Here is a 13,831-nt window from a genome sequence, read left to right as displayed (position 1 = left end):
TTATTCAAATAGAGTTATTGGCCTCTAATTGGCCGTCAGCTCTCAGTGGCTGGGACGTCTGCCCTCAGGGTGCCTGATCCCAGGTAAGGCTCACTGTTGTCCAGTTAAGTGCCTGAGTGATATTTAATACAGCGGGCCGGACTCTCACCAACTCTCCAGCCAGGAAGCACGACTCCTGTCACATGCATCGAATACCACAAATAACGTCGTTATGGCAGAGGAGGACATTTGCCCGATCAAGTCCATGCCAGCTCTGACAGAGCAATCCAATCAGTCTCATTCCTCCACTCTTCACCAGTAGCCCTGCAAATGTGTTTCCTTCAAGAGTCCAATTTCCTTCTGAAATCATTGTTCATCTTGGCTTCCACCACACCAGTAGGCAGGGAGTTCCAGGTGATTACCTACTAAAAAGGTTCTTCCTCATTTCTTACCCAAAACCTTAAATTTGTGACCTCTGATTCCTTCTACCATCAGCTAATGGGATGTCTGCCTTATCATGATCTTGTGCACCTCTGTCAGATCTCCCCTCAACTTCCTTTTTCTCCAGGAATAATAACCCCAGGTTTTCCAAGATAAAGGCAAAGTACTGTGGATGCTGGAATCTGAAACAAAACCTGAAAATGCAGGAAAAACTCAGCAGGTCTGACAGCATCTGTGGTGAGAGAATAGAGTCAATGTTTCAAAGGGTCATCGTTGACTCTGTTCTCTCTCCACAGATGCTGTCAGACCTACTGAGTTTTATCTGCATTTTCATGTTTTCCAACTTAAACTTGGAGCTATATTCCCTGACTACTGAACCACTGTGGTAAAACTCCTCTGCACCCTCTCAAGATCATTCACATCCTTCCCCAAACTGTGGTCACCAGAACTAAATGCGATATTGTAATTGTGGCCTAACCAAACCTTTATAAAGATTTAGCATAACTTCATAGAAATCCTACAGTGCAGAAGGAGGCCATTCGGCCCATCGAGTCTGCACAGACCACAATCCCACCCAGACCCTACCCCCCACATATTTACCCGCTAATCCCTCTAACCTACGCATCTCAGGACTCTAAGGGGCAATTTTTAACCTGGCCAATCAACCTAACCCGCACATCTTTGGACTGTGGGAGGAAACCGGAGCACCCGGAGGAAACCCACGCAGACACGAGGAGAATGTGCAAACTCCACACAGACAGTGACCCAAGCCGGGAATCAAACCCAGGTCCCTGGAGCTGTGAAGCAGCAGTGCTAACCACTGTGCTACCGTGCCGCCCCCTGCTTTTGTAGTCCAGTGTGAGGATCCATATACTTTACTGACCACACTCTCAATACATCCTGCGACCTTCAAATCTCTATGCACATATGCCCCCCTGACTCTTCTGACCCAGTGCACGCTTTAGAATTTGCCCATTAGGTACTTTGGATGTTTCCGATCCCTTCTGCCAAAATGCATCATCTCACAGCTACTTCCTATTAAATTCTAGTTCTGGTGACCACAATTTGGGAAGGATGTTTTCTGGCTTGTTTGCCTATCTATTGCCCCTAGGGTGGCACAGTGGTTAGCATTGCTGCCTCACAGCACCAGGGACCCGGGTTCGATTCCCGGCTTGGGTCACTGTCTGCACGTTCTCCCCGTATCTGCGTGGGTTTCCTTCCACAGTCTGAAAGACGTGCCATTTAGGTGCATTGGCCGTGCTAAATTCTCTCTTAGTGTACCTGAACAGGCACTGGAGTGTGGCGACTAGGGGATTTTCACAGTAACTTATTGCAGTGTTAATGTAAGCCTACTTGTGACACTAATAAAATAAACTTAAATCTGTGTTTCCTTGTAGTCGATTCGTATCAACCGCGCTGTTTTCCATGCCTCCAAGGTTGGGATCATTGACAAAATTTGAAATTTTACTCTATTCCAAAATTCAAGTCATTTATATATCACAAAAGCAATGCCCCTAGCACTGAACCTTGAGGCAACATCACTGCCTACCATCCTCAAATCCTTTTGGCCATGTACTGTGGCATGTTTAGCCCTGAGCATCCATTTTCCTTTCATTTGTTCCTCTAACCATTTTCCTCACTTTACCTCCTTACACTTCTCGCTTCTCATGTCTTATCATTTTTGTTTTGCTTCATATCTTTAATATTGTAGTCTAATATATGCGTGGGTAATAAATTGGATCAGCCAATGTGAGATCAGCTGTGGAAAGTAATACATAATCAGAATGTCAGACATTTATTTCTAAATATAATACAGCATTAAGATTTATCTTTGTGTGTATGTAAAATAATTAATGGTTACAGAGATTCTCTGCTAATTCTGGCTTCTAGAATGCTGTACCAACGTGAAACAATCCATTTGGAGCAATGCAAGTCGAGTTATGCCATATATATTTGTGTAAAAGTCAAGTTTCTAAGACTAAATTTTTAGCCAAAATGCAGGGCAGTTGACTTTTATGTGAGTAATAGTTTTGTGGTCGAAATCCACCCTCTCCCACTGTCCCAGAGGTGCCAGGTGGGAAACTGTTCCCACCAACCCCAACCAAAATGTAGCATTGACATCTTGACGCACAGCCTAACAGCTACCTGCAGTGGTATGCTGTTCTATAATGTTCAGGAGTAGGTTTGCAGGGGTTGACTTCAGCGGCGAGAGGGTGGTAAGTAGAAAGCTTAGATCTTTCGGTTAGAAGTCAGGGTCAACTAATACACAAAATATATGGGGCAGCACAGTGGCTAGCACTGCTACCTCACAGCGCCAGGGACCCTTGTTCGATTCCCGGCTTGGGTCACTATCTGCACGTTCTCTCCGTGTCTGCGTGGCTTTCCTCCAGTTTCCTGCCACAGTCCAAAAGACATGCTGGTTAGGTGCATCGGCCATGCTAAATTCTCCCTCGGTGTACCCGAACAGGTGCCAGAGTGTGGCGGCTAGGGGATTTTCACCGTAACTTCATTGTAGTGTTATAATGTAAGCCTACTTGTGACACTAATAAATAAACTTAAAACTATATGAAAAAATGAATGATTTATTTTGGCCAAAGGTTAGCGATTGACTTTTACATGAGATCGACCATTACTCGAGTATGTACAGTATTAACCACATGTACTGCCTCATTATTACATTCTCTGGGGCTCTGCACATGCAAGCTTGAATGCACATTCTGTGTGCTGGTGTTGTCTGGACATATTTCTATGTTCGCTTCAGTGCACTCAGACTCTGTCGTAATTAAATTAATTCATTATTGCTCTAATTTGCACTGTTTGTCCTTTCATTTTAAAACTGATAAGAGAGATAATAATCTGTCCAGTGCTTTTGTAGCCAATTTGATTGTTCGGGCTGGCTGAGGTTGTTTCCTTTCCACACCAGAGGGCCTGCAATGGGGTGATTTTGTACGATTGTCATGCTATCCTATCAACGATCATATTGCTGCAGATAAAAAATGCCAGGGTGGTCTTCTAAAGCAAAACACTGAGCCAGCATAACCTTAGTAGAGTAACATACACAGTATAACTGGGCTTCAGTAAGAGATGCCAAAAGAAAAGGAATATTACAAGTGGTTTTGACAATACGTACAAAATAGTTTTAATGTTGTAGTGTTTAATTTGTAGCAAGTTCCTTTTTTTGCATGCAGATTATTTAAAAATAAATTACACGTTGTAGAATTAAAAATCTTAATGTTCTGCCACATAGGTATAACATTAAATGGTTATTACAGAAAAACAGCAGGTCAATAAAGTATTTTCTCAGGCTACATCTGGTTATTTTTGCAAATTATTTTAAGTCTGTCCTCTCTACTGACTGACCTCCTATCATTGGGGAAAACCTTTTTTTCCCTTATTTACTCCTTTTCCCTTATTCACGTCTTCACATTAAATCACCTTTTTAACTCCTCTGTCCTGGGGAGAACAATCCTGACTTCTTTATTCTCTCAACTGAAAGCCCTCATCCCCAGTAAATCTCTTCTGTACCATCTCCAAACCCTTGAAATCCTTCCTAAAGTGTGATGCCCAGAAGCGAACACAATATTCCAGCTGAGGTCTTGCAAGTGTTTTTTTTTAATGAAGCCTTAGCATAACTTCTTCGCTTTTTTCCCTTGTTCCTTTATGAGTAAAATCCATTTTTCACAGCTTTCAGATCATGAAATAAGTGAGGGAAAATTGAAAGAAGATCCAGTTATCACCTACAGTAATCCTGCTCTGTTGTCGCTCAGGAACATAGGATTTGCAATGGCTGGAAAAATACCTTTATCTAGAAGTTTGATGTAGTGTAGTAGATTGAATGATGTTTTAAACTGAAGTGTCATTTGCTTGACTGGTGAATGGTAAACATATGGTAAACATGCCTCACTAATTTCTAAACACCTGACCTCAAACGGATTGGGGTAAATGTTTGGCTTTCCTCCATGGTTGGTGATCTGGTGAGTGCGTCATCTGCCCAACGCAAAATGCACCCGATTTTCACTCGTGATTTCAATGGAATGTAAACTGGATGGACTCCACAATGCGTGAGTGATCTGCTTTGCCAGATTTCCACCCAGACAATGAGGATGGAAATCTAGCCTGCTGTCTGTGTGAATATCAGAGATCCAATCCAAATGATGTACGGAATCCCTACCTTGTTAGCCACCTTTGAAACGGATAATTCATTATAACACCAGTGAATGCTCATTCTTTCATTTGACTTTGCGAGGTCAGAAACAGCGGCAGCTCATCAATAGAGGTTTCATCTTTGCCCTTTGAAATAATTAAATGTGAAACCACCTGTTGTACCATGTGAAAGGAAAAGAATCTAGGAATACAAGAGGCAAGGCGTCATGTCAGAGGACTGCAAGTCCCGTGGCATGAAAGCCTCTCAAAAAAATATGGAGCCTTAATTCTGTTTTTAAATAATCGAACTACTTGGGACAATTTTATAAAATCCCCTGCAAGATGTTGCCTTCCAGTGTGACTCTTAATCTCTTGTAACCAATAATGCATTAACAGTGCTGCATGGGTGCATGTGCACAACGTCCACTAATGCAAGGTATGTGTCAGCCTGTCGAAAAAGTTGTGTTACACGTGCACATGTTTGTGATTTGCGTGAGATTGAACGTGGAAGCTGTGTTAGCAACTGGGAGATTTTTATTTGAATTCTCCAAGCACTGGTGAAACGAGTGGCGAACTCTGTCATGAAGGTGTGGAATTTTAATGCAAGATTACCTGGGTACACTCTTGCACAGCAAGGTTTTTGCATCATGCTGCGTATGTAAAAGTGCGCGTAATAGCACATTTGAAAAGTTTGTTCAAGCCATTATCCAAGTTACATTGTTCATTGTGGTCGCTGTATGAATAGAAATCAGGTGAAGCGGAAGAAGAGGAGGAAGTGACAGAAGAGACGAAACCTGATCCACTTCACCAGTTGATTCTGCACTTTAGCCGTACCGCTCTGACTGAGAAAAGGTAGAGATTTACATAATATTCTGTGCCGTTTTAACACTAAGAATTGATGGCAGTTTTTGTTAAAATGTTGCGCTGACAGTATGTTGTAATAGTTCAGGTCAAAAGCTCCAAAGTGTTTTATGGAGCCCACCTGGATCACAAGTTTTGTGATCCAGGTGGGCTCTTTATGTCTGAAAACCTGCCAATTTAAATCTACTTCCTACTGGGTGTGGGTCCACAACAGAACAATGCGCCCAACATTGCAGCCCCACTTAAAACAAACAGAAGGACAGTTGATGAGGAAAATCAAAATCTAAGTTGGGTTGGAGTTAAGATATATTGTTGAGCCAGGGTATCAACAGATTTATTTGGCCTCTAACTGATCTGTGCTGGTGCAAGGTGTGTAAAATAAGAATGAGATCCATTTTCAAAACCAGCTTGAGCACTGCTGCCTCACAGCACCAGGGACCCGGGTTCGATCCCCGGCTTGGGTCACTGTCTGTGCGGAGTCTGAACGTTCTCCCCGTGTCCGCACGAGTTTCCTCCGGGTACTCCGGTTTCCTCCCACAGCCCAAAGATGTGCAGGTTAGGTGCATTGGCCATGCTAAATTCTCCCTCAGTGTACCCAAACAGGTGCCGGAGTGTGGCGACTAAGGGATTTTCACTAACTTCATTGCAGTGTTAATGTAAGCATACTTGTGACGAATAAATAAATAAACTTAAACTTAAATAAGAGGGCAAATAATAGAGTGGCCCCAGACATAAACGGTAGTGCAAAGATTAGAGTTGGCAATATACAAAATGTTCTCCAACTTTATTTTAATATTGGAAAAACATTAAACTTATCAATATAGAATTATAAAAAATATGAAGCACACAAACAGGCCATTTGGCTCAACGAATCTGCACTGAAGTTTATATCCCACACCAGAATCCTCTCATTCCATCTACCTGATCTTAGCCTTCCAGCTCATCTTTCTATTTTCTTACCTCTTGTGTAGTTGCCTACTTTTCTTTGGAACCCATTTGTCTCAAACACTTTCAAGCAAAGAGGTTTCTCCTTATTTTCCTATTGAATTAATTATTACTTATCACAGTGACACAGTGGTTAGCACTGCTGCCTCACAGCGCCAAGGACCCGGGTTCAATTCTGGCCTTGGGTGACTGTGTCTGTGTGAAGAATGCACATTCTCCCCTGGGTTTCCTCCAGGTTTCCCTCCTTCAGTTTCCTCCCACAGCCCAAAGATGTGCAGATTAGGTGGATTGGCCATGCTAAGTTTCCCCTTAGTGTCCAAAGATGTGCAGGGTAGGTGGATTGGTCATGCTAAATTGCCCCTTAGTGTCTAAAGATGTGTAGGTTGGGTGGATTGGTCATGCTAAATATCCAATATGCTAAATCCCATCCTTAGGGAAGGTAGTGCAGTTGATGTCATATACATGGATTTTAGTAAGGCGTTTGATAAGGTCCCCCATGGTCGGCTTATGATGAAAGTGAGGAGGTGTGGGATAGAGGGAAAGTTGGCCGATTGGATAGGTAACTGGCTGTCCGATCGAAGACAGAGGGTGGTGGTGGAGGGAAAATTTTCGGATTGGAGGCAGGTTGCTAGCGGAGTGCCACAGGGATCAGTGCTTGGTCCTCTGCTCTTTGTGATTTTTATTAATGACTTAGAGGAGGGGGCTGAAGGGTGGATCAGTAAATTTGCTGATGACACCAAAATTGGTGGAGTAGTGGATGAGGTGGAGGGGTGTTGTAGGCTGCAAAGAGACATAGATAGGATGCAAAGCTGGGCTGAAAAATGGCAAATGGAGTTTAACCCTGATAAATGTGAGGTGATTCATTTTGGTAGGACTAATTTAAATGTGGATTACAGGGTCAAAGGTAGGGTTCTGAAGACTGTGGAGGAACAGAGAGATCTTGGGGTCCATATCCACAGATCTCTAAAGGTTGCCACTCAAGTGGATAGAGCTGTGAAGAAGGCCTATAGTGTGTTAGCTTTTATTGTAAGAAGTTTAACAACACCAGGTTAAAGTCCAACAGGTTTATTTGGTAGCAAAAGCCACACAAGCTTTCGGAGCTGCAAGCCCCTTCTTCAGGTGAGTGGGAATTCTGTTCACAAACAGAGCATATAAAGACACAAACTCAATTTACATGAATAATGGTTGGAATGCGAATACTTACAACTAATCAAGTCTTTAAGAAACAAAACAACATGAGTGGAGAGAGCATCAAGACAGGCTAAAAAGATGTGTATTGTCTCCAGACAAGACAGCCAGTGAAACTCTGTGGGGGTTACAAATAGTGGGACATGAACCCAATATCCCGGTTGAGGCCGTCCTCGTGTGTGCGGAACTTGGCTATCAGTTTCTGCTCAGCGACTCTGCGCCGTCGTTGTCGCGAAGGCCGCCTTGGAGAACGCTTACCCGAATATCAGAGGCCGAATGCCCGTGACCGCTGAAGTGCTCCCCAACAGGAAGAGAACAGTCTTGCCTGGTGATTGTCGAGCGGTGTTCATTCATCCGTTGTCGCAGCGTCTGCATAGTTTCCCCAATGTACCATGCCTCGGGACATCCTTTCTTGCAGCGTATCAGGTAGACAACGTTGGCCGAGTTGCAAGAGTATGTACCGTGTACCTGGTGGATGGTGTTCTCACGTGAGATGATGGCATCTGTGTCGATGATCCGGCACGTCTTGCAGAGGTTGCTGTGGCAGGGTTGTGTGGTGTCATGGTCACTGTTCTCCTGAAGGCTGGGTAGTTTGCTGTGGACAATGGTCTGTTTGAGGTTGTGTGGTTGTTTGAAGGCAAGAAGTGGGGATGGCCTTGGCGAGATGTTTGTCTTCATCAATGACATGTTGAGTCATGAGTCATGGTGAACAATCACTGAAACAACTCTATGATGACATCAACAAGTTCCATCCCACCATCAGACTCACCATAGACTACTCTCCAGAATCGGTTGCATTCTTGGACACACGTATCTCCATTAAGGACGGTCACCTCAGCACCTCACTGTACCGCAAACCCACAGATAACCTCACGATGCTCCACTTCTCCAGCTTCCACCCTAAACACGTTAAAGAAGCCATCCCCTACGGACAAGCCCTCCGTATACACAGGATCTGCTCGGATGAGGAGGATCGCAACAGACACCTCCAGACGCTGAAAGATGCCCTCATAAGAACAGGATATGGCGCTCGACTCATTGATCAACAGTTCCAACGCGCCACAGCGAAAAACCGCACCGACCTCCTCAGAAGACAAACACGGGACACAGTGGACAGAGTACCCTTCGTTGTCCAGTACTTCCCCGGAGCGGAGAAGCTACGGCATCTCCTCCGGAGCCTTCAACATGTCATTGATGAAGACGAACATCTCGCCAAGGCCATCCCCACACCCCCACTTCTTGCCTTCAAACAACCACACAACCTCAAACAGACCATTGTCCGCAGCAAACTACCCAGCCTTCAGGAGAACAGTGACCATGACACCACACAACCCTGCCACAGCAACCTCTGCAAGACGTGCCGGATCATCGACACAGATGCCATCATCTCACGTGAGAACACCATCCACCAGGTACACGGTACATACTCTTGCAACTCGGCCAACGTTGTCTACCTGATACGCTGCAAGAAAGGATGTCCCGAGGCATGGTACATTGGGGAAACTATGCAGACGCTGCGACAACGGATGAATGAACACCGCTCGACAATCACCAGGCAAGACTGTCTCTTCCTGTTGGGGAGCACTTCAGCGGTCACGGGCATTCGGCCTCTGATATTCGGGTAAGCGTTCTCCAAGGCGGCCTTCGCGACACGCGACAGCGCAGAGTCGCTGAGCAGAAACTGATAGCCAAGTTCCGCACACACGAGGACGGCCTCAACCGGGATATTGGGTTCATGTCCCACTATTTGTAACCCCCACAGAGTTTCACTGGCTGTCTTGTCTGGAGACAATACACATCTTTTTAGCCTGTCTTGATGCTCTCTCCACTCATGTTGTTTTGTTTCTTAAAGACTTGATTAGTTGTAAGTATTCGCATTCCAACCATTATTCATGTAAATTGAGTTTGTGTCTTTATATGCTCTGTTTGTGAACAGAATTCCCACTCACCTGAAGAAGGGGCTTGCAGCTCCGAAAGCTTGTGTGGCTTTTGCTACCAAATAAACCTGTTGGACTTTAACCTGGTGTTGTTAAACTTCTTACTGTGTTTACCCCAGTCCAACGCCGGCATCTCCACGTCTTAGCTTTTATTAACAGGAGGTTGGAGTTTAAGAGCCGTGGGGTTATGCTGCAACTGTACAGGGCCTTGGTGAGACCACATTTGGAATATTGTGTGCAGTTCTGGTCACCTCACTACAAGAAGGATGTGGAAGCGCTGGAAAGAGTGCAGAGGAGATTTACCAGGATGCTGCCTGGTTTGGAGGGTAGGTCTTATGAGGAAAGGCTGAGGGAGCTAGGGCTGTTCTCTCTGGAGCGGAGGAGGCTGAGGGGAGACTTAATAGAGGTTTATAAAATGATGAAGGGGATAGATAGAGTGAATGTTCAAAGACTATTTCCTCGGGTGGATGGAGCTATTACAAGGGGGCATAACTATAGGGTTCATGGTGGGAGATATAGGAAGAATATCAGAGGTAGGTTCTTTACGCAGAGAGTGGTTGGGGTGTGGAATGGGCTGCCTGCAGTGATAGTGGAGTCAGACACTTTAGGAACATTTCAGCGGTTATTGGATAGGCACATGGAGCACACCAGGATGATAGGGAGTGGGATAGCTTGATCTTGGTTTCAGATCAAGCTCGGCACAACATCGTGGGCCGAAGAGCCTGTTCTGTGCTGTACTGTTCTATGTTCTATGACCCTTAGTGTCCAAAGATTTTCAGATTAGGTGGATTGGCCATGCTAAATTGACCCTTTGGCTGGAATTTTACTGCCACGCCCACCCAAGGCTCTTACATCGCGCCCGAGACCAATGGAGAATGCCCTTCTGTGAGCTTTGCCCACCCCGATTCCGGGGCAGGCAAGCCGGTAAAATCCAAAGATGTGTAGATTAGGGGGATTCGGATTAGTGGGGTAAATGCACGGGGTTACAGGGTAGATCCATAGATTGGCCTGGGTAGGATGTTCTGTCAGAGCGTCGGTGCAGACATGATGGTCTGAATGGCCTCCTTCTGTACTGTAGGGATTCTACGAAAACATCTACTGTTCGATGTGATTCTGTGGTCAGGCAGTACTTGCTGAATAATCCCGAGTGTGATAATAGCTGTACTAACAACCAGTTTTAGATAATCAATCAGACACGTAGAACGGCTCATTTATGCTCGCTGGAAGTGACATACATTTATACGTAGAGACCCATTCTCTGCAAAGAGAAGGAATATTCTTGAGCCTTACGCCTTTTTTCAATTCCTGGAGAGTTTGGGGAGCCTATAGTTCCCCATTGCTTTTCTCCGTGGCAACGCCTCAGCCAATCAGAGTCAGCTTGCCATCCAATCAGCACTGTGATGTGCTGCGCTTTTGGGAGATCAAATGTTGAGGTTAAGTATACGGTTAATGGCAGGACTCTGAGCAGCATTGATGTACAGAGGGATCTTGGGGTTCAAGTACATAGCTCCCTGAAAGTGGCCACACAAATACATTGTGTGGTTAAAAAAAAGGTGTATGGCATGCTTTATAGGTCGGGGCATTGAGTACAAGAGTCAGGATGTCATGTTGCAGCTTTATAAAACTTTGGTTAGGCCGCACTTCGAGCATTGCATTCAATTCTGGTCCCCACATTACAGGGAGGATGTGGAGGCTTTGGAGAGAGTGCAGAAGAGGTTTACCAGGATGAGGCCTGGATTAGAGGGTATGAGCTATAAGGAGAGGCTGGACAAACTAGGGTCGTTTTCTCTGGAAGTCTATAAAATTATGAGAGGCACAGATAGGGTTGAGAGTCGAAGTCTTTTTCCCAGAGTTGAAATGGCTACTACTCGAGGTCATGCACTTAAGGTGAGAAGGGAAAAGGAGACATGAGGGACAAGTTTTCTTACACAGAAAGTGGTTGGTGTCTGGAATGCACTGCCAGGGATGGTGGTGGAGGCTGATGCCATCGAGATGTTTAAGGGGCTTTTAGATAAGCAATGAATATGCAAGAAATAGAGAGATATGGACCAAGGGCAGGCAGAAGGGATTAGTTTAATTTGGCGTCATGTTCGACACAACATCGTGAGTCGAAGGGCCTGTTCCTGTGCTGTACGGTTCTGTGTTTTTTCTGCTGTAGTATGAGTTGCTGTGATGATTTGAAATTTGGCACTCTTGTGTTGTGGGGATGGGGCCTGGGTGGGATTGTTGTTGGTGCAGAGTCGGTGGGCTGAATGGCCTCCTTCTGCACTGTGGGGATTCCATGGTGAATATGGCATGTTTTAAAATGTCTTGTTTCAGTTGCATTTTCATTTGTGTTTAAGCATGTGTTAAAATAAATGTTTTTTTGAATCACCCAGCAAACTAGAAATGGACCATCTGTACATGTCATATGCTGATATCATGGCAAAGGTCAGTATACCTTTATTTATTCTGATAAATATTTCAAACTATTTCAACAGGGATGAAACACTCTCCCACGCTGTGATTTTAAAAAGTAATAAACTTATCAAACTGCACTGTTTTGGCATCAAACATTTGGAAATTCAAAAAAGGCCAATATTCCCTTTTAGAATCATAGAATAGAATCCCTACAGCGTAGAAGGGGTCATTCAGGCCTGCACCGACAACTATCCCACCCAAGCCCTATCCCTGTAACCTCATATATTTACCCAGCTAATCGCCTTGACACTAATGGATAATTTGTCACACCCAATCCACCTAACTAGCACATCTTTGGACTGTGGGAGGAAACCGGAGCACCCGGAGGAAACCCACGCAGACACGGGTAGAACGTGCAAACTCCACACAGTCACCCAAGCCGGGAATCGAACCCAGGTCCCTGGGGCTGTGAGGCAGCAGTGCTAACCACTGTGCCACCATGCCACCCTTAATCAGTTGCTACTTATCACGCTCTGTATTTTCTGACTTCCTCTAAACAAAAACTCCTGAGGCACACAAATTTAAAATTCAAGCTATGACTCCCTGGTTACTCAGCCTTGGTGATATCCCAGGGTCAATGGTCCATATTCATCCCACATTTTGAGTGTCCAAGGTCATTAGTATGTTTGGGAAGAGTTCTTCATGCCTGCTGGTGCACATTAGTGGCAAACGTTGCAGCCAGTCCCCACAACACAGGGAGTGAAGAGAGAATGGGGAGGTGGTACTGATTTCACTATGGCTTGACCATATCTATGTTTCAAGATGGCGCCGGAACGCAGCGACTCTTTGCGAGCTATGTATGGTATAATTCATTTGGATAGCACGCAAAACAATACTTTTCACTGTCACTATCTCTATATGTGACAGTAATAAATCAAATCAAATCACTGGTGCCCTTATCCAAATTGAATCTTGTAAACTGTGGCACGGTGGCACAGCGCCTAGCATGCAGCCTCACAGTGCCAGAGACCCGGGTTCAATTCCCGGCTTGGGTCACTGTCTGTATAGAAACATAGAAGATAGGAGCAGGAGGAGGCCATTTTGCCCTTCGAGCCTGCTCCACCATTCATCACGATCATGGCTGGAGTGGAGTTTGCATATCCTCCCCGTGGCTGTGTGGGTTTCCCCCCACAGTCTAAAGATTTGCTGGTTAGGTGGATTGGCCATGCTAAATTGCCCCTTTAGTGTCAGTGGAAATGACTAGGGTGGGTGCATGGGGATAGGGCCTGGGTGGGATTATGGTCAGTGCAGACTCGATGGGCCGAATGGCCTCCTTCCGCACTGTCGGATTCTATGATTCTATGCCCTTCTTGCACAAGTGGGGCGTTGCAACAGAAAATGGCAAGTGATGGTCAGCCAGTTGCACAAGGGAACCCTGACGTCCCTTTCTAATGCAGACATTGTGGTTTCTAGGCATATTCAGCTCCAGTGAGAGCCATAACTCTGTTACAGTACGACAACAAATTTAATCTAGCACTTATTACCTGGCAAGGTTTATGACATCAGCAAAATTCAAATTCGTTTCCTTTAAATGTGAACTTCTCTTAATGTGTCTCCTTTAATGAGCACATGAGATCATGGCTTTTTCTGCTCGAATAGTACTGCTTGAGATGAATAAATCTGGGTTGACACTTCAGTGCAGCACTGAGGGAGCGTTGCACTGTCAAGTGTGCCGTCTTTCAGATGAGATGTTAAACCATGGCCTTATCTGCCTGCCTGGGTGGATGTTAAAGATCCCCTTGTGCTACATTGAAGAAGAGCAGGGACTCCTCCTTGATGTCCAGACCAATATTTACCCCTCAATTGACAAAAAAACCCCAGATTATTGGTCATTATCACATTACTATTTGTGGGGATTTGCTGTGCTCAAATTGGCT

At 45.0% G+C, this 13,831-nt stretch overlaps 1 protein-coding gene across 2 annotated transcripts in view; it reads left to right on the top strand.

The window, feature by feature from the left end:
* LOC144511368 (ryanodine receptor 1-like) overlaps positions 1–13,831 on the top strand; it is a 495,584-nt gene that overhangs the window by 376,653 nt on the left and 105,100 nt on the right. For both annotated transcript variants that reach the window (XM_078241663.1, XM_078241662.1), the window contains exons 76-77: positions 5,309–5,415; positions 11,873–11,924. In XM_078241663.1, coding sequence (XP_078097789.1) covers positions 5,309–5,415; positions 11,873–11,924 — 159 coding nt within the window. The remainder of the gene's footprint in view (positions 1–5,308; positions 5,416–11,872; positions 11,925–13,831) is intronic.

This window comes from Mustelus asterias, chromosome 24, assembly GCF_964213995.1.
Source record: "Mustelus asterias chromosome 24, sMusAst1.hap1.1, whole genome shotgun sequence".
In the NCBI taxonomy this organism is placed as follows: Eukaryota; Metazoa; Chordata; class Chondrichthyes; order Carcharhiniformes; family Triakidae; genus Mustelus; species Mustelus asterias.
Note: the sequence above shows the minus strand (reverse complement) of the source record. Positions and strands in the feature narration are given on the sequence as shown.